This window comes from Drechmeria coniospora, chromosome 03, assembly GCF_001625195.1.
Source record: "Drechmeria coniospora strain ARSEF 6962 chromosome 03, whole genome shotgun sequence".
NCBI classification, from domain to species: Eukaryota; Fungi; Ascomycota; class Sordariomycetes; order Hypocreales; family Ophiocordycipitaceae; genus Drechmeria; species Drechmeria coniospora.
The window spans coordinates 9406154-9431065 of NC_054391.1; the positions used below are offsets into that span (position 1 = coordinate 9406154).

The 24912-nt window shown below is 56.4% G+C and overlaps 7 protein-coding genes across 7 annotated transcripts; 4 read left to right on the forward strand and 3 right to left on the reverse strand.

Annotated features, from left to right (window-relative positions):
• Positions 1-352: 352 nt before the first annotated feature.
• On the reverse strand, positions 353-1907 carry DCS_08194 (uncharacterized protein; the record flags this gene model as incomplete). Its single annotated transcript, XM_040805473.1, has 4 exons — positions 353-562; positions 610-1546; positions 1608-1691; positions 1849-1907. 4 exons carry the CDS (start codon positions 1905-1907, stop codon positions 353-355), a joined length of 1290 nt encoding a protein of 429 aa, XP_040655577.1.
• A 5026-nt stretch (positions 1908-6933) lies between these two features.
• Positions 6934-7905, forward strand: DCS_08195 (uncharacterized protein; the record flags this gene model as incomplete). The annotated part of the gene is made up of 3 exons (XM_040805474.1): positions 6934-6990; positions 7049-7570; positions 7672-7905. 3 exons carry the CDS (start codon positions 6934-6936, stop codon positions 7903-7905), a joined length of 813 nt encoding a protein of 270 aa, XP_040655578.1.
• Positions 7906-9212: 1307 nt separating this feature from the next.
• DCS_08196 (uncharacterized protein) lies at positions 9213-9902 on the forward strand (the record flags this gene model as incomplete). Its single annotated transcript, XM_040805475.1, has 1 exon — positions 9213-9902. The coding sequence occupies one exon, from the start codon at positions 9213-9215 to the stop codon at positions 9900-9902; it is 690 nt and encodes a 229-aa protein (XP_040655579.1).
• Positions 9903-11030: 1128 nt separating this feature from the next.
• DCS_08197 (alcohol dehydrogenase, zinc-containing) lies at positions 11031-12275 on the forward strand (the record flags this gene model as incomplete). The annotated part of the gene is made up of 2 exons (XM_040805476.1): positions 11031-11268; positions 11326-12275. The coding sequence occupies 2 exons, from the start codon at positions 11031-11033 to the stop codon at positions 12273-12275; spliced, it is 1188 nt and encodes a 395-aa protein (XP_040655580.1).
• A 450-nt stretch (positions 12276-12725) lies between these two features.
• DCS_08198 (uncharacterized protein) lies at positions 12726-17456 on the reverse strand (the record flags this gene model as incomplete). The annotated part of the gene is made up of 1 exon (XM_040805477.1): positions 12726-17456. One exon carries the CDS (start codon positions 17454-17456, stop codon positions 12726-12728), a length of 4731 nt encoding a protein of 1576 aa, XP_040655581.1.
• Positions 17457-20277: 2821 nt separating this feature from the next.
• Positions 20278-20772, forward strand: DCS_08199 (uncharacterized protein; the record flags this gene model as incomplete). The annotated part of the gene is made up of 1 exon (XM_040805478.1): positions 20278-20772. The coding sequence occupies one exon, from the start codon at positions 20278-20280 to the stop codon at positions 20770-20772; it is 495 nt and encodes a 164-aa protein (XP_040655582.1).
• Positions 20773-21201: 429 nt separating this feature from the next.
• On the reverse strand, positions 21202-23973 carry DCS_08200 (uncharacterized protein; the record flags this gene model as incomplete). The annotated part of the gene is made up of 1 exon (XM_040805479.1): positions 21202-23973. One exon carries the CDS (start codon positions 23971-23973, stop codon positions 21202-21204), a length of 2772 nt encoding a protein of 923 aa, XP_040655583.1.
• Between the last annotated feature and the right edge of the window lie 939 nt (positions 23974-24912).

The following is a 24912-nucleotide window of genomic DNA, read 5'->3' on the forward strand; positions in this document are numbered from 1 at the left end:
GATAGTACCGGTAGGGTCATCTCTACTGGGCGGTTGGGTTACAGTTAACGTTTCGGGGCCTGTCCCTGTAGATGTAATTGTTGTAAACGGGCCTGTAAATGTCGGGCTTGGTCTTACGATGATAACTGTCCCGGTTAGATCAGTATCCTTAGGGGGGATGGACATAGTAGAACTGCCTAATCCTGTGCCAAAGCTGGTTATTATTGTAAACGGTCCTGCAAATGTGGGACTAGGTTGTACGATAATAATTGTTCCCGGGATATCTGTTGCCGGAGGAGGAATTGATATAGTAGAGATTTGAGATCCTGTACCGGTACTCGTAATAGTAATAAATCGCCCGGCAAATGTCGTTCTAGGTTGAACGATAATGATCGTCCCGGTTAAGTCGGTACCAGAAGGAAGCATTGAGATTGTCCACAGGCTTGACCCGGTACCAGTACTTGAAATTGTTATATAGGGTCCGGTAAACGTTGTACTTGGTCTGACTATAATAACCGTGCCAGTCAAGTCCGTGCCGGAAGGAGGAAGTGATATCGCCGAGGTGTCCAATGCCGTGCCGAAACTAGTAATTGTTGTATAGGGACCCGTAAAAGTTGGACTAGGCCTTACGATAATAATCGTACCAGTCAAATCCGTACCGGACGGGGGTAGCGATACGGTAGAGGTACCTGCTCCTGTGCCGAAGCTAGTAATTGTCGTAAAGGGTCCGGTAAATGTTGTACTTGGTCTGACGATAATAACCGTGCCAGTTAAGTCCGTGCCGGAAGGAGGAAGTGATATCGTTGAGGTACCTGCTCCTGTGCCAAAACTGGTAATCGTTGTGTACGGACCCATAAACGGCGGACTAGGCTTTACGATAATAATCGTACCAGTCAAATCTGTACCGGACGGGGGTAGCGATACGGTAGAGGTACCTGCTCCTGTGCCAAAGCTAGTAATTGTCGTAAAGGGTCCGGTAAACGTTGTACTTGGTCTGACGATAATAACCGTGCCAGTCAAGTCCGTGCCGGAAGGAGGAAGTGATATCGTTGAGGTACCTGCTCCTGTGCCAAAACTGGTAACCGTTGTGTAGGGACCCATAAACGGCGGACTAGGCCTTACGATAATAATCGTACCAGTCAAATCTGTACCGGACGGGGGTAGCGATACGGTAGAGGTACCTGCTCCTGTGCCAAAGCTAGTAATTGTCGTAAAGGGTCCGGTAAATGTTGTACTTGGTCTGACGATAATAACCGTGCCGGTTGAATCTGTACCGGAAGGAGGAAGTGATATCGTTGAGGTACCTGCTCCTGTGCCAAAACTGGTAACCGTTGTGTAGGGACCCATAAACGGCGGACTAGGCCTTACGATAATAATCGTACCAGTCAAATCTGTACCGGACGGGGGTAGCGATACGGTAGAGGTACCTGCTCCTATGCCAAAGCTAGTAATTGTCGTAAAGGGTCCGGTAAACGTTGTACTTGGTCTAACGATAATAACCGTACCAGTCAAGTCCGTACCGGAAGGAGGAAGTGATATCGTCGAGGTACCTGCTCCTGTGCCAAAACTGGTAATCGTTGTGTAGGGACCCAAAAACGGCGGACTAGGCCTTACGATAATAATCGTACCAGTCAAATCTGTACCGGACGGGGGTAGCGATACGGTAGAGGTACCTGTTCCTGTGCCGAAGCTGGTTATTGTTGTAAAGGGCCCTGTAAAACCTGTATTACTGTTTTTTGAACTTTTTGGATCGATTTCCAAGCATGATTCATATGTTCTAATGACGTATCGTTATCAAGTTTGCTCACATTGTGTTGGTAATGCATCTTACCGGATTTTTGTTGTTTCAGCTACAGTTCCAGAGCATACCATTTCAATCGGTACATATTCCACAACCACCATCCAATCTTGACAGTCACTATTTGCATGTTCAAATATGCTTAAAAGCGCAATTAAGATTGCAAAGCGCCATAATGTTATGTGGTTCATATTGTAACTGATTTTCTTTGTAATATATGGGTGTAAAAGTTTGGAAGATTTGCATTTGCCTAGTAAGTATAGAAATTCAGAGTATTAACATGGCTGAAAAAAGATGAAGGTCGGCTGTTATAAGTATTATAAGTATGAGTTCATGCTAGTTATACTGTATGGGAATATGCTAAAAGTAGTGTGGTGGATATAATACCAGCCACAGTAGACTGCTATAAGTCTAAATCATACGAGTCGGTTGACAAGTCTGTTTACGAGTCTGTTTGGGATAAGGACACAGTATCCATATGTCAATTAGAGTAACATGATCTACCCTACCTGACCGTTGACCAAGACTAGGAAGTAGAAGCAATACAATTAATCATTCAATCTATACAGTTGTATCTCTCATCCTTTCGACAGTAACAGAAGCTATTGTATTTTCTATACTAAACTTTATTCCCCACTAAACGCTGAATAAAGCTTAATCTAGGTATGAATAGTCCTCTAATAACTATCATTATTTACAAGATTTATAGTTAGTCCGTCGGTATGATTGAAACGTTGAATTGAACTAGTACAGCATCATATAGTAAAGCATAAAGCTTAAAGCACTATCTATTACACACATACAATAAGGCTAGATTTGAGACTATAATAAACACTTCACTAGAAGGCAAGCAATTAAGTTTATAATCGCACTACTTCTTATATCTTTAAAGGGGGCGTAGTTATAATAGAAGTCATTTTAATTACACCCGTAACCCGCCGACTAATAAGTACAAATAACAATACCATTCCGGAAGAATATATCACTCTTCTATAATCGATCTCGAAAGCAAATAATATATATCATTTAAACCTTATCTAACTGACCGCCCCTTAAAAAATATACTTATCTATAGCTATATACACAATGCTCATAATAAGGTTACTGCTATATTAAAGCTACAATTTAAAAGTTCAGTAATGCAGCAGATAATAGGAGATCCGCTCTAGCTGCAGTACTAACGAATTCAATATCGTAAGATCAACAAGATGGTTACTTTCCGAAGTATAAATAAGACCAGTTTAAACCTTGTCTTATTAAGTGGGTTGGAACCGTATCCCTTATATCTTCTGACTAGTTACTGGAGGGTAGGCTCCCCGACCTTACTCTATAGGTACGATTGTAAAGGCGGGTCAAATCCTCTCCTGATTTGTTAAACCTATATTAGTAGCTTTACTGCAGTTGTACTCATTGCGAACTAAATGGAGTTAGAGCAGCCGGCCTACTTGAACGCCAAGGTAGAGAGTGTTGGAAGATTGGCTGATTGGCTGTTAAACAATATAATGAATATAAGTCTATACTAGCTACATTGTATAAGAATATACTAAAAGTAATGTGGTGCATATAATACCAGCCACAGTGGACTGCTATAAGTCTAAATCATACGACTCGGTTGACAAGTCTATTTACAAGTCTATTTAGAGTAAGGCCACAGTCTCTATATATAAATTAAAAAAAAGTATATACCCTATCTAATCCAGCCAAGACTGGGAAGTAGAAATAATCAATACAATTAATCATTCAATCTATATATTCGTAACTGAAATCTATTCGATAGTAAAGAAGTTATTGTACTATATGCCCCAAACTTCTGACAATTAAGAGTCTCAGTAATGATTTTCTATTTTGCAATTAGTATACCTAATCTACACTTGGTTACTATATATACATAGCATACAGTTAGTGTAAACAATACTACTCCAGGGACTGTCGAACGGATTGGAGATCATAGGGGTAGAATGTGTAGATTGAATCTTTGCTTTTTTTTCTCCGCGTTCTTTCTTCCAATTCCAGGTCGTAGCAAGGTAGGTTATATATAATTATTCGAGTTACACTTATAGAGACCGTAAACTTGCTCCTTTTCAACTTGCGTATGGGCTGCTTATCCTACAAACAGCCTCTGACTGTTAGTTGTTGTTGGATGGAAGTAACCCAATGCAAGTACCTTCATAAGGTTACAGCCACAGTAGAGCCACCAATTTAAGGTGGGCTGATCAGGAGAGGATTTAAAAAACCTTATATAATCGTACGTATAGAATAAGGTTGGAAAGCTTATATTCTAGTAATTAGTTAGAAGAATATACAGGGAATACGATTCCCACGAATTTTAACAAGACAAGAATTTAAACCAGCCTTATCTATTGTCTAGAAAGTAAGTATCTTTTTGGTAGTTGCTATACGGGTTTAACTGAGCGATGTTGGTAATACTATTAGTGAATTATTGATCTAGTCTAGTAGCGGTCTTTCTGTTATTGGTAGGTTATTGTGGCTTGCATTAGCCTCTATAGCTGGTGTAGAAGGCTAGACGTACGGGTAAATGTAAGGCTAGGCGCAAGGGAGGCTCGGCTGGATAGGACGGTGGAGTAGCTCTAGAAGTGGGGCGCGCCACAAACGGTAGGGCGGCTGCAAAAGGATCGGGATCGTGGAAGCTTGAGAGGAGTCAAGCTTTAGTGTTGAATACTACTTGGTTCTTGGAATAAGGCGTACCTGCTTACCTGACTGTCTTCGAACGGACCCGTCCATTACAGTAAAGCTCGGATAGCCCAGAAACGGGGCAGACCCAAGAGAGTGGAGTCTGCCCTAACAACTGGGCGGCTACGGAGTACAAAAAACACAGAATCGTAGAAAGCTTGGAGAGGGGCAAGCTTTCGTCTGGAATAGGACCTTACAATTGGGCAAGGCGCACCTGCTTACCTGACTGTCGTTAAACGGATCCGTCCATTACACTCGTATGATTTATACTTATTGTAATCCACTGTGGCTGGATCTACTATATAGTAGTCCACGATGGCTGAATCTACTGTGGCTTGTAGTGTTAGCTGCGCCATAGGCGTAGGCCTTACAAGCGAATGTAAGGTGCAGTGCCCGCACTAAGTGCGGATACTGGCGGATCTTTTGACAGCTTTGGCCATTTGGCCTAATGGTTAACTAATCTATTGATAATATGGGCACACCTCCCCGTATGTGTTACATGTAGCATCCATGACACCACTTTTAGTGTATGACTACAGTGTAACGAGTATGAACTCATACTTATTATACTATGCAGCCACCGATCTTCTGACACTAATAGTATCCGGAAGTTGGCCTTGAGTTGTGGTTAAAATTATACTTGTCGTGCATAGATGCGTACAAGCTACTGGTAGAGTAATAGTTGACGTTCTGTACCCTGTCCCTGCGACTGTACATATTATCGCCTTATCGGGTAGCCGACGAGGCATTGCAAGGATTTATTACACTTATTGCATACGGATGTGTACAATCCAAAGGAGGAATAGTACTTGTACTTTCCCCACCTTTTTAAGTTGGTGGTGTACTTAAGGTCGTCCGAGAGCCGGAAAAGTAGGGGGGGGGGGTTACACTAAAAGTAGTATTATAGATACATTACCAGCCACATCGATCCACCCACTATGTAATGGACGGGTGGGTTGGAAAGACAGTCAGGTAAGCAGGTGCGCCTCGCCCAATTGCAAAGTCCTATTCCAGACGAAAGCTTGCCCCTCTCCAAGCTTTCACGATCCCGTTCCTTTCATGGCCGCCCTGCTGTTTAGGGCGCGCCCTACTTCTAGGGCTACTCCACCTTCCTATCCAGCCGAGCTTTACCCTTGCGCCTAGCCTTACAACGAGTCTGTTTATAAGTGGACACAGTCTCTATATGTAAACTAGAATAATAGGATATACCCTACTGTAACGGATGCTCCAAGCGTCCTAAGGGGGTTCTGCTTCTTAGGTAGTAAGTCAGGTATGACGTAGAACAGTATGTCAAGCAAGAGTCCGTCAAGAAGCTTTGCACTTTTCAATTACAAGGTAATTGCTTAGATTGATCAATGAAGAACTGAACTAGCTAGTGGTAATGACTGTCATATATACATGTTCATTCCTTCATTTGGATTGCCTTGCTCGCCTTGCTTGCCTTGCTTGCCTTTCTCAGCTTGCTTAGTGGTGATCATGGTGATTATACAGAGCGTGATGATCCAGTAGTCCTTGCTCGCCTTGCTCACCTTGCTTAACTTGCTTAGTAGTGATCATGGTGATCATACAGAGCGTAGTAATGCAGTGGACTGTAACGGATGCTCCAAGCGTCCTAAGGGGATCCTGCTTCTTAGGTAGTAAGTCAGGTATGACATAGAACAGTATGTCAAGCAAAAGTCCGTTAAGAAGCTTTGCACTTCCCAATTACAAGGTAATTGCTTAGATTGATCAATGAAGAACTGACCTAGCTAGTGGTAATGACTGTCCTATATACATGTTCATTCCTTCATTTGGATTGCCTTGCTCGCCTTGCTTGCCTTGCTCGCCTTGCTCAGCTTGCTTAGTGGTAATCATGGTGATCATACAGAACGTGGTGATCTAGTAGTCCTTGCTTACCTTATCCTATACTTCCTGGTATGGATATAGTGAGCGCGCAAAGGGCACGTGATAGGGTCACCTTTACGCATAGTTACCCTGCGTCTTACGGGCTTGTTAAGTAGGCTGGCTCCTCCAGCTATGGTTGGTTCGTAACACCTACTTGATCCGAGGAAGAGAAGGGAATCAATCAATTCACTCAATCCATACATCCATATCTCCAATACTTTCGACAGTAACAGAAGTTATAGTATTTTATCTACAAAACTTGTAACAATTAGATCAACAGTACTGGGTAGAACAACAGAAAGCCAATTTGTTTATTGCTGACTGGTCCTATATTATAGCTGTATAATTGCGAATATATTGTTATGATGTTAGGCTTTGCCTAACGGAGTTATGTCATAGGATTGGGTCACGTGCCCTAGCACGCGACACATACACCATGGCTAAGCGGGCATTGGAGTAGGGCTCTGTAGATTTCTTAACAGCTTTTCCCGACCATTGGATACTGGCAGTACTAGTGACTCCATAACATTTAAGAAATCTCCCTTTATCGCAGCAAGCAGTAGGCCGCAGACTATTGAACAATGGATCATTACGATAACAACGCACCGCCTAGCGAACAATATGCTACCACTGTCCAGGTGCCAATCGAATGGCTTGAAGAGTTCCGGCAGATACGCCAGCAAGTCGCAACATTAGTATAGCAGCAGCACCAAGCGTCCGGGATCAACGCGGACGCCCTTGACTGTTAATAACGCATCGATACCGCACCAAGTCCGACGAAAACCGTTACCGACAGGAGTACCATACGATGGAGATGAGTCTATATTCGCGGCCTGGAAGATACTTGTCGCCCACAAGCTGGAATCCGACGGTAAGTTTATCGGTACCAACAAGGACCAGTGGATGTTCGTCTGGCAGAACCTAGCGCCTAAGATCCAGTCTCGCGTTACAGTATTCTTCGAAGCTGGGCAATTGTACCAGTACGATCCGTTACAGTCCTTGGCCTACCTCGAATCCGTCTTCGCCGACCCTTATCGGGCAGAGATCCAGTCTCGCGTTATAGTATTCTTCGAAGCTGGGCAATTGTACCAGTACGATCCGTTACAGTCCTTGGCCTACCTCGAATCCGTCTTCGCCGACCCTTATCGGGCAGAGATGGCGCAGACCGAGCTCGAACAACTGGAACAAGCGGGCAATGAGGCATTTGCCGCATTCTACGTACGCTTCGAACAGAAGTTGGCATTGGCTGGGGGGAGGAATTGGCCTGACGAAATGAAACTCGCCAAGCTGCGTCAGTATCGGGCGCAATATTCCACGAGACAGCTACGAAGCGGCAGCAACTACCTAGCGCAGTATTGCGGTGGATATTGAGTTATACCGCCCGGAGAAATATTGCGGTCGCCATACCCGTGCAACGGCCCCGATACAACATGGACGAGGACGGCGACGGGAATCAACGCAGCAACCGTAGGGCGCCGTCGCCCAGCAACCCAAGGAATAAGGACCGGCCCAGGGCAGGTATCGAGCCAACGCGCGACTTGGGTTCCCCATAGTACGATGGATGCGCGCAAAGAGGAGGGCTCTTGTTTACGCCGCGGATCCAAGCGGCATTTTGTCAAGGATTGCAAGATGCGGCCTGCGGCGCGACCGGAACACAGCCCATCCATACATTGGCTGGATACAGAGCGGGAAAACGCGCAGGAGGGATTCTTAGACCAGCTCTCGGAAAACAATCCGCCGCCGCCCTGAGTCTCGTACGGGGGCAATGTGACGATGTCGTACATGATCGAATGAGTCATTGGAATATCAGCCCCGACGGTGTGCGTCACGATCTCAGATAATCTGTCGTACATCGTCGTCTTTTCTTGCCTACCCTACACTCTGCAGTACGTATTACGTAATGCACAGCAACCACCCTATATACACATCTTCACCCATTCCCATACGTATCGTTCTCTTTCCCTTTTCTTCCTCCTTGGTTCGAAAATTCTACAGTCTTTGTACATACTGCCTTCTTGCCAGTCCGCATCGTGACAGGCAAGATGGCACAGACAAGGACCAAGGTGGAAGGCGAAAGCGTTGGAGGGATCAGCTTCACGAAATCGAGGCGCGGCTGGACAGGCCGCCGCCGTTCCTTATGCCAACGCTTATAAATTCCACCCGCTTCTCGACTGTTATAGCGCAATTGGCGAACGTATTAACTCGTATCTCTGCTAATGATGCCTCCTGCGACGACTATAGTTCTAGTTCTGTTCTCTACCAAGGACTAAAGACAATCCCCCTGCATACAAGTGCACTGTAATTCCCCTGGCCTACTCTCAAGTACGAACACCACTGCCTGCCCATGTGCCAGGCACCACATCATCGTACAATGCGGCAACGATCGATGAAACCAAACGATCCATGGTGAGCGGGCGCGTCGTCACTTGGCCCCCTTATTCCAGAGCTCATGACATCCATTCGATTCGCCGCAGTTGTTCGCAGCTGGCCGATGGAAGCGAGGCTGACAAAAGTAGAGTGCGGGGCAGGCACGTGAGGCTCGAGCTCGTCCACGTCCTGTGATGCTTTGCATCTCTTCATCCTACAAGCAACAGCACAGCCCTCATCACTCACTCCATCGACATTTTTGCTTCATCGTTCGCAATGCCTGGTCTGGACTGGACCTTGGAAGAACTAGCCTAATGCCTAGACCAATCTTCGTCGGCCTGCTGCCATCTAACCCATTGATCAGACAACTGCTCACCGCCTGTCCTGGTTCCTCCGTTTCGCCATCAACTCTGTCCTGCTCTGCATCTCGCCCTACATTGCGGCAACGGTGTTACTCGAGGCAGGAGATGGGTGCCTGCGTCACGAGCAAAAGATGTTTGAATTGCTCGATGCATCAGAATGCCCACACGTCATCCGATCCTTGTTCCGCCGTGTTGACATCACCTTTCTCGAATGGATGGGCAATGGCACACTTTACGACTGGTTGAGCATCAACAAGCCTTGGCCGATTCTGCAATGGATGCTGCAGCCATCATGCACAGCCGCTTGCTTGGAGGCTCTGGGTTATGCTCACGGTAATATCAACCCACAAAAGATGCTGCTCAATGTCCATGACGAGGTCAAGCTGATTGATTTTGACCATTCACCTGGCGTCGTCGGCGATGCGCTCGACGTTGGCTACGAACCCCATGTCCGACAACACAGAGAGGTCATCGATGGCATCTACGGGAATGCCGGTTCCGTCACGGAGCAGTTTGCTCTAGGTTCCGTCACGGAGCAGTTCGCTCTAGGTTCCGTCACGGAGCAGTTTGTTCTAGGTTCCATCATTTGGTACATTACACGCGGCTCTGAGCTGTACTCTTACCTCGAGGGACCCGACAAAATAGACCGCCTGCTTGATGGCGTCGTTCCCACGACCGACCCGCAAGATGCTGTCGATGAAATCATTCGACACTGTTGGAATGGCACTACCGTCGCATTGCAGATCTTGTCGACGATATCAAAGGCGTGTCGGGATTGGGAGCACAAGTGCAACCAGTCCGTCCTTCAAATGGGCATGTGACACAAGGCGGCTATGTGCAAGGTATTACGCCATGGCGAAGCCGTCTCGTGCCCTCGCCGAGAACATCGAGGGAGGGGAGATCCTTCGTATGAGGGGGCAAGGCCATGACGAGAGTCCGGCACCAGCCCCGTACTTCCGAAGCATCTTGGAAAAGCCAGGAAGCGTGCTGGCGGCCTGGATATTTTGAAATGCAACACGGTGATGGACCTGACTTGAAGTGGAAGCATGGAAAGCCAATGCAGACGGGCAGGGGTCCGTCGTGGCTGGCCGGCTGGAACCGAATCCATGCACTGTCAGACAATGATTACAGGGTAGGATAGTTAGAGGCAGAGTGAGGAAGTCTGGGTGCCCGCAGTCAGGGCGGTAGCATCTAGTTGCAAGTAGCCGTAGGACTGGTGCTGGGGCGGTGCAAGTAGTTGTTGATCTCTGAGGAGTCCCTCTTCCTCTTGCGAGAACTGTTTCCTAGCCGGTTGTATTGTCGGCAGCCTAGTCACATGACCCGTATATGTCTCCTGACGGCACTCCTTTCCTAACGAGCCCGCTATAATAAACAATAGAATACTTACGGAGAATACTTACGGAGTACGGAGTGCATGTACAAGTATTATTAGTTCTCAAACCCCAGCAGCGAGTAATTCTAGAAACTACTTGTATACTTGTTGCTATATCGCTGCTAATATGCTTAATAATAGTTCCAACTCCATATTAATTATTTAGTTGTACGGAGTATTCCGTACTGAGACATTCCGAGGGCCGAAAGAGTGGGGCGTGGCTATAGATTATAGTACCCTCTAGAGACTAGTTAAGTTCTATTTCCGCAGCCTTATATAAGTATGCCCAAGTACTAGCGGCGCTTGGCCACTTTCCTTTTAAAGTCCGTCCTGTTTATTCATTCAACTATTATTATACAGAAATGCGCTCAGTATTCCGTACATGCACTGTACAAGTATAGGCTATTACTTTGTGTTTTTTTTAACAGTTTTCTACACTGAAGCGAATAGGTGAAATCTGCAGCTGTTATTTTTGAAAGTTATTGTTAAAAGTTATTATAAAAAGTTATTGTTACTTTTTTTTCACTGCTAGACAAGCTGATGTCATCGACATTGACAATGCTGTGCTTACCTACGCATGTCACGTGCACATCCAACGAACCTCCTCTCACAGTCCTTCACCGCCATCGGCTTCCTTCCTGCTACCCAGCCTCACGACGACCTGATGACTGTCCCCTCCAAGACCAAGCAGTGGACGACGGCGTTCGATGGTGTCGATAAGCTCCAGCTCGGCGAAGCAGACGTTCCCGAGCCAAAGGCCGGCGAAGTCCTGGTCCGCATCGAAGCCGTGAGCCTGAATTACCGTGACGTCGAGGGTACCGTCGCCACGTCGCTCGGGGGCCGGATCGGCTGAGATGCTGACCAACGGGCAGTCTGCAGAGGTGCCTACAACCAGCCGCCCTCGCCCCTCGCCCCGGCCGCGCCCCTCGTTCCATGCTCCGACATGTGCGGAACCGTCATCGTCTCCTCCGAGCCCCTCTTGCCACCCGGCACCCGCGTCGTGTCCGTCTTTCTGCAGCTTCATCTCGCCGGCCCGCTCGCCGAGCACCATCTCTCCTCGAGCCTCGGCCACCCGCTGCCTGGCGTCCTCACCCAGCACCGCCTCTTCCGTGCCGAGTCCCTCGTCCGGACGCCAGTTCATCTCTCGGCCGAGGAAGCCTCCTGCCTACCCCTCGCCGCCGTCACCGCCTGGGCAGGCCTGAGCTGGCAGAACCCCCTCGGCCGGCCACTCTCTTGTGACGGCAACGAGACGGTGCTCTTCCAGGGCACCGGCGCCGTGTCCCTCGCTGGCTTGCAAATCGCCCGCGCCGCCGGCTTCCGAACCATCATCACCTCCTCCTCGGACGCCCAGCTGCGGCGCGCCCGGGACGCCGGCGTCGATTGTGCCATCAACCACCGTACCCACTGGGAATGGCGGGAGCCCGTCCTCGCCGCCACCCAAGGCCGCGGCGCCGACGTCATCTTCGACACCGGCCGCGGCCGCACCCTTCGCAAGGCCTTTGAGACCGTCGCCTTTGGTGGCGTCATCAACTGCATAGGCTACCGCTCCGGCGAAGATCGAGAGGACGTCGACGGCGACAAACCGCCCCGGCTGCAGCGGCTCGACGTCGACGAGCTCGCCCTGAGTCGGAGCGTCACCCTCCGTGCCGTCGTCGACGGCGGCAAGGACCAATTCGAAGAGATGCTCCGCTTCTACGACCGGCACCAGATCAAGCCATTCGTCGCCAAGGTCTTCCCCTTTGCCCACGCCAAGGAGGCACTTCAGAGTCTCGCCGAGGGGGAGGAACACTTTGGCAAGGTCGTCATCAAGATGACCGAGTAGCGGACTGCGCCCCTCGTGGACCGTGGTAGGACGCGTACTTGTAGATGCCATGCATGGCAGGACGGGACAAAACGCGCACCGCCTGGTTGCTACCGAACACGCTTTTCTGCACTATGTGAATGAAATGGACAATGACATCAACAAGCCTCGCCCTGCCCTCGTCGGCCTTGACCGTCAGAGGTCTCCGGCGTGCACGACGAGGAGCAGGACAAGTGCTTTCCCGCGCTTTGTACACCCTTTCGACGTCGAGCCTCACGCGGCTCGAACCTGCCCGACGGGAAAGCAGCGCATCGCTCGGCCGTCAGAGAACACGTCCTCGTGGGACATCTGCCTGGACATCTGCCTGGACATCTGCCTGCGTCCGCAAAACACGACAAAACGATCGACCGGTAATCGCCCAACTCCGAGCTCAACAATGCGCAAAATTCATCACCTTCCCGACACGCCCGCCTACTCGTAACGCTGCGGCGCCACAAAGGACTCGAGAATGTGCTTCGACGATCGCACGATCCACTCAATCTTGCCCTTGTCGACGTTGGCCAGGAACGGGTCGAGGGGGTACCCGTCGTTGTAGCCCGCAATCAGCGGCTGGAGGCGGCCGACGAGAAGCTGCATCGTCTGCGACGCGCTCTTCATCACCTCTCCAAAGCCCTGGCCTTCCCAGTCCTGTCGTCGGGTCAGCGTCGGCGCGTCGCTCCAAGGTGGGAGGGGGGGGATGCTCACGTAGGATGGGATGCTGTCGCCAAAGGAGCGCACCGCCATCTCGATCCAGTCAATCTCCTGCTTGAGCCGCGGGTTGGGCTTCAGGTCCTTGGAGATGGTCGCGATGACGACCAGCAGCAGCAGCGGCGACAAGTTGTCGAACCTGCTCGGCGGGTAGACGCTGAGGCACCGTCGGAAAATCTCCACCTCGTGACCGCTCTGGATCCACTGGATCATGGCATCCTGCAGCCGGCCTTCCTGGATGGCCTTCTCGATGGTGTGGATTCGCTGCGCGAGCTCCAGCTCGGCTTCGCCGTCGCTCTTGTTCATCTGGTGGGCAAAGGCTCCGGCCAAGGCGCTGATGCTCGGGGCCCCGACGTGGTCGGACTGCGTGCTCGTCACCGGCTGGGACCCGCGCGCGTACTGCGAGCTGTTTGCGAACGGCGGCTGGCTGACGGGTTGGCTGGCCGCGAAGCTGCCGCGGTGGCTCGTCACGCCGCCGCCGGCCATGATGCCGCCGCCGCCGTACCCCTGGCTGACGCTGCCACGGGGCGCCGTGGGGGGGCCCTGGGAAGCGCCCGGAAGCTCGTGCACGGGCTGCTGCTTCAGCTTCTGCAGCTCGGCCTGGAGAGACGACTGGGAAGCGGCCATGGCGGAGACCATGTCCGTCAGGCGACCGACGTACGCCAGCAGCTGGTCGACCTTGGCCGCGTCGGCGGCGTGCTGGGCCTTCATCTGATCAAACTGCTCCTGATACTGCTGGTGGAGCTCGCCAGCGACGCGCTGGGCGCTCTGGCCGGCGATGTTGGCAAAGGACGGCGCCAGCCTCTGGCCGAGCGTCGCGAGCACCTCCTGCTGCAGCCCCGTCGAGACGGCGGAGCCAACGCGGTCGGAGATGGCGTTGACAAAGTCGGCCGACCGGAGCGAGCGGCCGAGCGCGTGAGGCAGGGAGCTCTGAATCTCCTTCTGGACGGCCGCGGCGACGTGTGGCTGCAGCTTGTTCTGGAGCATGTCTGTCACGGCCCTGCCCGCGTGGTCGCCGACGGCGGGGATGACGAGCTCGGTGAACTGGTGGTGGATCAGGGACTCGAGCACCTTTTGCGTGTTCTCGTTGAGGACCTCGGAGACCATGTCGAGGAGCTTGAGCTGGTGCTTGTTGAAGTTCTCGTCCCTAACGCGCGCTCCATCGTCAATCTTGCCGTGCAGGTTCCTGAGCGACGACTTGAGCGCGTCGGCCACCGTCGTCGACAGGCGCGCCTCCATGGCGGCCATGGCAGAGTCGAGCAGGTCCGACGGCACGCCGTTGGCGACGGCATCCGCTCCCTTGGCGCCCTCGGCGCGGCCGGGATGACCCGCCGTCCGGTTGGCGCCCGAGGTTCCGTTGGCCGCGGCGGGCTCGGCCTCCTTGGTCCTTCGCTTGCGAGACTTCCTCTCCGGCTTCTCCGCCTGGTTCTCCTTGGCCGACTGCACCGGCGTGTCCGTCCCCCTGGAGTCGCTCTTGCTGATCCTGACGGGCGTCGCCGACTCGGCTCCTCGCTGACCGAGGCCCTCGACGGGCGTCGGCGTCGACCGCACGAGCGACTCCTTGGGCGGGCCGCGGGTCGCGGCCCAGGCCGGCGCCGCCTCGGCCGACGCCGCCGTCGTCTCCTGCTGGGGCGCCTTGAGCTTGGAGACGGTGACGACCTTTTCCTTGACGGCGTCGACGGGCTCGAGGACCTTGTTGTCCCTGGACCAGCCGAGCTCGCCCTGCCGGATGAGGAGGCAGGCGACGCCCTTGGAGTGCATGGCGTAGAGCTCAAACAGCGTCGGCTCGTCGACGTCCTGCACCATGGCGGGGTTGCAGAGGATGTCGAGGCTGCGGATGACGCCCCGGTTGGCGAAGGAGTACTCGCGGACGCCGCTGATGACGGCCGTGCTGTCGGGCTGGGGCAGGGACGGGTCCTGGGCGACGAGCCGGCGGACGTACTCGGCCTGCGACACGCTCTTGAGGTTGTACTTGGGCGCCGAGAGGTGGGCGAGGTAGATGGAGTTTCGCGTCGGGTGGCCGACGACGAGCATGCCGCTCGACGGGTGGTACATGACGCTGCAGACGGCGTCCGACTCCTGGCCGTGGGGGAGGTTGAACTCTTGCACGGGCTTCCCGAGGGCGAGATCCCAGAGCTGGAGGGTGTGGTTCTGCTTCATGCCGACAATCATGTACCGCAGGGCGCATCGCTTCTGGTACGGGCGCTGCTTGTCGAGCAGCAGCACCGACGTGGGCCAGGCCTTGTCGCCCTCGGGCGTGCTCGCGAGCGACATGATGGGCTCCTTGACCTCGAGGGAGGTGTGGGCCGGCATGGGAGTGCGCGGGTCGGAGCCGTCCTTGACGGCGGCGAGGTCGCCGACGTCCCAGAACTTGACGCGGCCGGCCTTGTCGAGGGAGACGACGACGGAGTCGTCGGGGCTGAAGATGAAGTCCTTGCCGGCCTTGCCCGTGTTGATCTTGAGCGAGCAGTGCCTCTGCAGGCTGTCGGTGTCGACGACGCGGTCGTGGCCGTCCTTGAAGAGGTTGTTCTGCATGATGAACGAGGGCCAGATGAAGCTGATGGACTTGCCGCGGCCGACGGCAAAGTACTCGGGGTGGACCGTCGACGCCCGCGCTCGCGTCTTCAGGACGCCGCCGGGCACGTCGCCGTCGTGGAAGGCCATGGGAGGCAGGGCGAAGCCGTACTGCTCGAGGTGGGCGTCCTCGACGTGGTCCTTGTCGCCGTCCTTGATCTGGACCCAATAGACGGTGCCGCTGATGCCGGTGCCGATGATGGCCTCGCGCTGGAGGCGGGCGTTGTCGGCGGGCGTCACGGACATGGCGACGTTGAAGATGCGGTCCTTGGTGTCGGTGAAGATCTTGGCGTCCTTGCCGTCGTCCTGGCGGATGACGCGCAGGCCGCCCTGCTTGGACATGCCGTAGGTCATGTAGGTCTGCGAGGCCGTGTAGAGGTTGCGGTCGATCTGATCAAAGTCCTTCTTGAGACGGGCAATGTCCATGATGGCGTCGTCGCGGAACAGCGGGCGCGGCTCGGTGGCGTCCCCGTGCAGCGTGATGGCGATCCACGGCTTCATGGGGAAGTTGTAGACGCGCACGGGCGGCGTCCGCTTCTCGTCGACAACCATGACCTCGTCCTGGTCGGCGCTCTCCCAGCTGTCGGCAACGACGTGACCGTTGCCGTCCGAGGTGGGGGGCGCCTTTCGGTGACCGCCAAGGGGGGCGTCGGGAGAGTCAGGCTTGGAGCCCCGGGCGAGGCCGGTCCTCGCGTCGTCGTCGACCGTCGGCTTTTCCGCGGCGGAGACGGAGGCGGCGGCGGAGACGATGGGCTCACGGCGCCACTCCTCGACGTCCGGGCTCGCGGCCTCGGCGGGCGACCGCTCCATGCTCTGCTCGGCCCGGTCGAGGGCCTCGCGCGCATCCCGATCAGCCTTGCCGGCGAGGTCGTGGACGGCCTCGGCCACCGTCTCCTTGTGCTTCTCGGCGGGCGGAGGGAAGGTCTCGAACTCGGACGTCGAGGGCGTCTGCTTGACCGAGTGGCGGAGAGACTGGTGGGAATTCAGCGACGAGGAGCGGTCGACATTCCTCGCGGCGCAGCCAGGCGGGCTCGTCATCGGGCTGCCGTCGCTGCCCGGACGAGACGGGTCAAGGTGGCCGCCGCCGGCGGCGGGCGAAGCGTGGCCGTTTTTGAGAATCTTGACGTCGCCGGCGCCGCCGTTCCGGGGGGACGAGCGGTGGTCGAGGGAGCCGAGGGGCTGCGTCTGGGTGAAGGAGAAGGAGCTGACGTTGGACGCCGGATGGGGCACCTGGGCGAAGGACTCGGACGAAGTCTGGTGCTGCTGCGGCTGGTAGTGCTGCTGCGGCTGATAGGGAAGCTGGTAATGTCCGTCGTCGTCGGCGGCGGCGGCGGCGGCGGCGAGAGCGTCGGGGGATCGGGGCGTGGTACCGTTGGAGGAGCGTGACGGCTCGGCCACGGACGCAGGCTGGTCCGTCTGGCTAGGCTTGGGACGGTTGAGCAGGTTCAGGAGAAAGGCTCTCGTGTCGGCCGTCGGCGAGCCGGCGAAGGGATTGGCCTTGGCTGCGTCGAGCCCGGCGGCCGGCTGGACGGGCGGTCGGGGCTCCTCGGACTCGTGAGCGCCCCTCATAAGGGCTGCCAGCAAGCCCGTCGGATCGGCGGCGGTCGGGGCGGGCTGATGGAGGCGAGCGGCGGGATATTGAGGCTGGCCAAAGCTCGGCTGCTGACGCTCATGGCCTTGCGGCTGCTGGAGCTGATGCTGCTGGGGAGGGGGCTGCTGGGGCTGCTGGGGCGGCTGGGGCTCCCGGGGGGCCGTCGTGCCGACCGAGGCACCGGCACCGCTGAACTTGAGCAGGTTGAGGAGGTTGGCCGTGCGGTCCTGCTGGCTCGACGGCATGCCGCTCGTGTTGACGGGCGGCGTGGGCGCCGGTGGGAGGTCCATGGTGGCGAGGCGGAGCAGGCGACCGACGCTCGAGGAAGGTGAAAAAAAAAACAACCGCTCAGCCGCCGACGGACGACAGCCGAGGCCGTGAGGGGGGGCGAAGGGCGTTTATGAGGAGGGAGAGGGACGTTTTCTGGGCCGTGGGAGCTGTCGACGCGGCACGGAGGACGCGCACCGGTGGAAGAAAAGTCAATCGAGGAGGTGAAGATGGGAGAAGGAGGCAGTTGGACGTTGGGGAAACGGACGCAGCTCGTACATGTACTCGGATGTGCTAGAGCGAACAGGTAGTAGGGCTTGGGACGCGGGAGTGGCGGGCTAAAAAAGTTCCATTCACTCGGGGTACCAGGGGGTACCGGATCTGCACGCGGGCGCAGGCGCAGCGCGGATGTACATTCAGGTACTCGGCCGACCAGGAACCCGATGCAACATCCAACCGATTACGCAAGGGCAGCGAGCGGCTGGAGGGCCGCCAGCGCCTAGAGGGCAAACGGCACAGTGAGGTCACCCCAGTGAAGTCACCCCAGCAGCGCCGTTGCTAACAGCACAGCAGCACCACAGTGGCACCGTAGCCTGAGCAGAGCCTGCAGCTGCATGGGCGCCCGAGAGGCTGACGCGGCCACAGGCAGAGCAAGGCGGACGGCCAGAGGACGTATGCGGTGCCGCAGAAGCCTGACCATTCGCCTCGACGAGAGGAGATGGGGGCGAGCGACGACGACGGTGCAGCGACGGTGTAGCAGACGGGACAGGTGCAAGGTCGATGCCGTGACGGAGCGGGGTTGACGGAGCGAGGTTGACGGAGCGAGGTGACAGAGCTAGGTGACGGAGCGAGGCGACGGAGCGAGGTGACGGAGCGAGGGTGACGGAGTGAGGGTAACGCAGCGAGGGTGACGGAGTGAGGGTCACGGAGGGAGGGTGACGGAGTGAGGGTGATGGAGTGATGGTGATGGAGTGATGGTGATGGAGTGAGGGTGGCGGAGGGACAGATGGCGAGTCACGAACCGCCTGTGGCCGCCGAGACGAGGCGGCGATGCGCTGGCCGGTTACCCGTGGGGGTTGGTGCTGCAACGTGGAGCCAGTGAGCAGGCGGCCGAGCCGCGAGGGTGACCAACGAGGCTACAGGTGGCCTGCGAGGGGCGCTGTGCAGAATCCATAGGTGAGTTATTAATACTGTGCAGTATCCGTAGGTGAGTTACTGTGCAGCATCCGTAGGTGAGTTACAGTGCAGTATCCATAGGTGAGTTATCAATACTGTGCAGTATTCGTAGGGGTTACTGTGCAGTATCCGTAGGGGTTACTGTGCAGTATCCGTAGGTGAGTTACCGTGCAGTATCCATAGGTGAGTTATCAATACTGTGCAGTATTCGTAGGGGTTACTGTGCAGTATCCGTAGGGGTTACTGTGCAGTATCCGTAGGTGAGTTACCGTGCAGTATCCATAGGTGAGTTATTGATACTGTGCAGTATCCGTAGGCGAGTTACCGTGCAGTGTCCGTAGGTGAGTTACAGTGCATTATCCGTAGGTACTTGCTTGAAAGTGCCACTGGAGCCGCATGTGCAGTGGGGTGGCAAAAGTGTCGATTCACTTGGTCGAAGGAGCGCCACCAAAACTGAATCGTCATTTTTGTCCACTCCAGTGCGTAGGCGTACTGTACATGCCACACTGTACTCTGTGCAGTACATGGAAACGTGCACCGGACACTACAGTGACTCGACAAAAGGGACGATTCAGCTTTGGTGGTGCTGCTCGTACAAATAAATGGACACCTGCAAGTAACAATACAGTGGCTTCTGTATTTTTGGAGCCTATTAGGTACCTATGGGAGCTGGAGGTGGGCATGGCAGGATGTCATGTCTTGGGCAGTATTATTACTCCCTCCGCGCAGAGCACATACAGAGCACATGAGTGTTTCAAATCGCCACCCCGGCGTCCGCAGCCTGCATGTGCCGCACTGTATTACAGAGTGCTCGTACAGCGTAATGCTCGGTAGCCATACAATACAGTGGGGTGGCAAAAATGTCGACTCAAATTGTACGAGCAGAGCGACCAAAACTGAATCGTCACTTTTGTCCAGTGACTGTGCGTAGTTCTCGGAAGTTGGGTGCTATTTATTGTACGCATTTTTGGGCGCGTCAGGGCGCTGGACGTGGGCGCTGGACGGGGCGTGAGGAGAGGGGAGCACAGTGCCAACGCCTAGGCCGTACGGAGCACATGTACATGCGCTAGGTGTTTGTGCAACTACTTGTACGTGTGCCAAGTGTCGCTGCCACGGCGTGCTTGCACAGTACGGGGGATTCACGAGTACGGTGTTGTACCATGCCTGCACAGTACGGGGGATGCACGAGCACGGTGTCATTCATCGTTGGTGCAACGGTTTTTAGCTCCCAATCAACGTCACCTCGCCGCCGCCTCGCTCGACGACACCTTTGCCTTTGCACAAACGACGAGCCGCAGCCCGACGGCCCCCCGACGGCGAGCCATCGACGCATCCCCTCCAGCAACCGACGGGTCGAGAGATTAACCGCCCGCCTCCGGGCTCAAGCACCCGCACGCGCCCTCGCGAGCCTCGCCTCCCCGGCTCAGCATCATCCGCCCTGCAAGGGCTCACTCCGCCGCTCCCATCGAGCCGCCGACGGACGGACGACGGCTAGCCATCGACGGCATCCCCTCCAGCAACGACGGGCCGAGAGATTCTGCAACCGACGAGAGATTCAGCAACGACGGGCCGAGAGATTACCCGCCCGTCTCCGATTCGGGCCCAAGCAGAGGCGCCTCGCGAGCCTCGCCTCCCGCCCCGGTTCAGCATCAGCATCATCCGCCCGTCATGTTTTGCCTCCGCAGGTACGCCTCGAGCTCCCCTCATCCACCCCTGGCTCCCCTCGTCGAGGTGTCGGCTGACCGAGGACCGCCCAGCTGGCTCCCGCTGCTCTTCATCCCCACCAACGCCTCGCCGGCCTTTATCCTCCTCTTCTTCGTCTGCACCTACTTTCTCAACCGCCCCTGCGTCTACTGCTCCGTCCTTCTCATCATCCTCTTCCTCACCTCGTGCAACTGGTCCGACCGCTGCTTCTTCGACATCCGCAGCAACTGGTTCCTGCCGCGGTCGGCGCCGTCGGCCGCCGCCAACGACACCTCGGCCTTTGACGCCGACGTCGTCGAGATGCTGAACTCGACGGCCAAGGCCCTCGCCGGCGCCGCCGCCGAGGAGGTGGCCGCGCGGAGGGCCGAGTGGACGGGCTTGGGCATGGAATGGCTGAGAAGCCTGCTGGGCCGGCGGGAGTGGCGGATCGAGTGCATGGACATTTACCTACGCCTGTAATACACCACCACGCGCACGACGTGCGTGGGCTCTCTGCATCATCGGATCCAACGTCGGCCGACGACGTGTTTGTCGTGTCCGTCACGGAGCGTCGTATTCTTCCCTTGCATGTACGTCGCGCGAGAGCACCTGCCCAGTGTTGTTTATTCCAGCCTTAATCGGCCCTCACCTCTCGCCTGTACGTGCTCGCGTCGTGGTATTGTATATGCATCGCCCAGTCTTGTTTATTCCAGCCTTGATCGGCCCTCACCTCTCGCCCGTACGTGCTCGCGTCGTGGTATTGTATATGCATCGCTGAATGGACCAATTCGACAACAGCCCTCGTCCGTCCCCCGCCTCTCGCTGCCGTCGGCTGGCAAACCTCGCCACCGCAACGTCGTTTGACAGCCTCGACGGGCCCCGACACGGTCAGCGTCCGTTCCGCCTCTCCTACGCCGTCTCCAACATGGTCTCCTTGACCGTGGCCAGGACCGTCTCCGTCACCGTCTCCGTGGCCGCGCCGTCGACGGCTGCCGCGACGACGGTGCCCGACGGCGACGGGAGGCATGGTTCGCACGCCTCCGACGCCGCCGTCGTCGGGGACGCGCTGTTAGCGCCCGCCACGGCCTCCGCCTTGATCATGCGCTCCCCGAAGACGGCTTCCGGCATGGCGACGACGACCGCTCGCTCCGGGGCCGTCGCCGTCGTCTCGTACGGCAACGGCCCACGCCGTGGTCCGGCTCCCCGAAGGGCAAGCAGCAGGACGAGCAAGCTCAGCAGGCCAATCATGACGTTCTTCTTGTCCTGCATCATAACCCTCGCCGCCTCCACCAGCAGCTGCGGGAGGCTGGCGCTCTTGTCGACTCGGCTCGGCGACGGAGCGGCGGCCCGCACCGTGCATTCCGGCGCCGCCGACGCCGACGGTGCCGAGGCAAACCTCGACGGCGATGGAGGCGAGTGTCCGTACAACTCTCGCATCCGCTGCTCGTCCCCGTGCTGAAATTCTGCGACTGACTCTCGTCGCCACTCGTGGCTGCGCGCCCTGCCCTCGTCGTCGTCGTCCTCCCTCTCCTCATCGCCGTCCTCCCTCTCCTCGTCGTCGTCCTCGTCAAAGGGTTCCTCGTCCATGGCCTCCCGCATCTGCAGTTCGCGCTCCTGCTCGGATGCCAAGTACGACAGCTCATCCTGCAGCTTCGCATCCACGACGGGCTCGATCTCGACGTCGACGCGCTCCATCTCCTTCCAGCAGGCTTCCCAGGCGCCCGCCCTCATGAGGCCGTTGCTGGCGTAGACCTTGACGCGGAAGACCTTGCCGCGGCCGAGCGAGTCGTACCTGATGTCGGAACGACAGGTGCCGCACCAGTGCAGGGCGTCGAGGCTCGCGCGCCGAGAGGACAGGCCGTCGTCGTGCTCGCCGTCGCCGTCGGCCTCGTCGTGCGGGAACATGTCGTTGGCGGGACCGAGGTAGTGGCCGCATTCGAGGATGCGTGCGCGTCTCCGCAGGGGCAGCTCCAGGGCCTCGAGCAGTCGCTCCTCGAGGACCTCGTAGTCGTTTTGCGGGTGCGGCAGCAGGATGCCGCGGTCCGACACGGTGTCGCCCGTGCGGTCCTGGAGCTGGCGCCACGCCTCCTGCAGGCTCTTGGCTTCGGCGCTCAGATGGCTCGGCTGGGCGGCGTCGAGGACGGCGGCCCAGCTCCAGCGCAGGGGCAGCAGCGTGACGTGCAGGAGGACGAGGGGCGGCGTCGCCCTCCTGAACCGCGGAGGCGTCCTCTTGGGCGAGTACTGGGCCGAGACGCTCGGGGAGCCGAGGCGAGACACCGTCGGCAGGGGCGTCCTCCGACTCGACCGCGGCGTGCCCAAGGCCGAGACGGTCGGCGACGACATCTGCAGAGCCATGACGGACGAGGGGGAGCGGAACGGCATCCGCGGCGTGCCCCGTCTCGTCGAGATGAAATCGCCGTGACCGTCGGCGCAAGGAATGTCGGACATTCTCGGCGTCCTCGCGCGCTGCGTGATGTTTCGCTGGAAGAGCGTCTGCTCAATCTTGGCCTGCTCGGCCTCGTCCATGGATCCCATCGAGGAGCGGGGACTCTTGTCGCTGAACACGTCGTCGTCGGCTTCGTGGTGGGAGCTGCTATCTCCCCCCTCGTCCGTCGGCACGGTTTGGGTGCTGTCGCGGGAGGCGAGGCTGCGGCTCGTCACCGACCAGTCTCGGCCGCGACGAGCGTCACCACCGGCAGCCTCGGCGTCGGACTCGATGGAGCTCCGTACGAATCCGCGTTTGACCTGAATATGCTCCACAATGTCACGGGCGGCGGCCTCGATGAGTGCCTCGGTGCGGCGCGAGGTCCGACGGTGACTGTTTGGCGAGGCCGAGGACATGACCGATGCCCTGCCGAGGACGGAGTCGTCCATGCTCACCTGGCCGTCCGTGAGGTAGCCGTCGTCCTCGGTGACGGATGTGAAATCATGCTCCGTCACGGAATCAGCGGCATCATCGAGGAGGCTTAGATCGAGTGGCTGCGTCGATGGTTCGTCCATGGCAGAGAAGTCGTCGTGAGATTTCCCCATCCACTCAGCCTGCTCATCCGAGGCCTCGTGCTCGGCGTCCTCGGCGGCAACATGCGGCATCCCGGCTTCGGCAGGCTGCTCATCTGAGGCCTCGTGCTCGGCGTCCTTGGTGGCGACATTCGGCATCCCGGCTTCGTAGTGTGCCTCGTGACTGTTCACTTGGCACGCTTCGGAAGGCTTGCTCGCAACAAACGACGGCCCATTTTCGTCGTCGTCGTCTTCGACTGCTGCAGGCCGGGGTATGACGCATGCAGCCGAGCGAGCGTGCTCACGAGCTCCGTGCGTATTCTCGACCCTCGCAGGCTCCGGCTGGCTCTGAAAGGAAGCTCGAGGCTCATCCTCGGTTGCTTGCGTCGATGGAGCAATGTCTTGGTCCATGATCGTGGCAGCCTGCACCTCGATGGCCGGAACATTCCCCGACGCCGCGAGAGCAGAATCGTGCTGGCTCTCGTCCTCGAGGGCCAAAGACGGACGGCCCTTTTTGTTTTTCATCGGGTCCTTTGGAGCAGTCTCCGCGACGGAGGAGCTTACGGCCTCGAGAGGGTCGACAAGCTCGCCGTGCTCCATCATGTGCTCTTTTGGAGCGGAGGAATCAATGTGAATGTCAAAGCTCAGGTCGTGTCTGTTGTGCCGATGTCGTCGTGCGGGCATGGGGATGCAAACTTTTTCGCTCGTCGTGGCGGCGGCGGCGGCTGCGGCGGTGCTGGTGATGGTGGCGGTGCTGGCGGTGCTGGCGGTGCTGGCGGTGCTGGTGATGCTGGTGCTGATGTGATGGGCACGAGCAGGTCGCGATATTATTAAAGTATTATTCGTCGTACGTAAGAGCACAGGTGCTTGTACGTCAAAGCACGCACAAAAACTTGCACATACAAGTACGCCTACAGACACCGGTAGCGGGTGGCAGGCAAGTGCGTGAGACAAGGGGAGGACGGCAAGGGAAGCAGAGGCCAAAACGGACGATCAAGGAGGGTCAGGGAGAGTAAAGTAGAGGGCAGCGTGACGACTCAAAACAAGGCAAAAAGACGAGACGCAGGCAGCAAAGGAACGACAAGCAAGAACAGGGCTTGCTCGCAGAGAGGCATGCGCGTGGCTGGCTCGAGGTGGTTGGTGCTCGGTGGTTGGTTGGTGTCTCGACGGCCCTTTGAGGGTTGGGGAAGCCAGCTGTTTTGTTGACGGCCGTTGCCGGGCCGACGAGGGGAAGAACCGGCCACCTGTCTTGGTTCCGCAACTGGCCGCCACGCTGGGGCCTATAATTGGCCAGCGCTTGAACCAACCCAACCGTCAGAGGGGCTCTCCCGGGTGCCGAGCCGCCCGCCGAGGAACCACCCACAGCGCTCTGAACTCTCCCCACAGCGAGCTCAGGCCTGGGGTGGAGCGACGGCGCGCCCCTGACAGCGCCACCGACCGCCCGAGCCGACGGGTCCATCCGCACAATTTTAGGGGTCCAGCATGAATTTGGCGCATGAAATTGGCAGCATGACTTTTGGCAGCATGAATTTGCCAGCATGAACGGGCCCTCGTTTCGAACTCGTCCATAAAAAGACTGCATAGGGCAGAAAAATGCGCAAGGAATTGCAGATGAATTGCAGA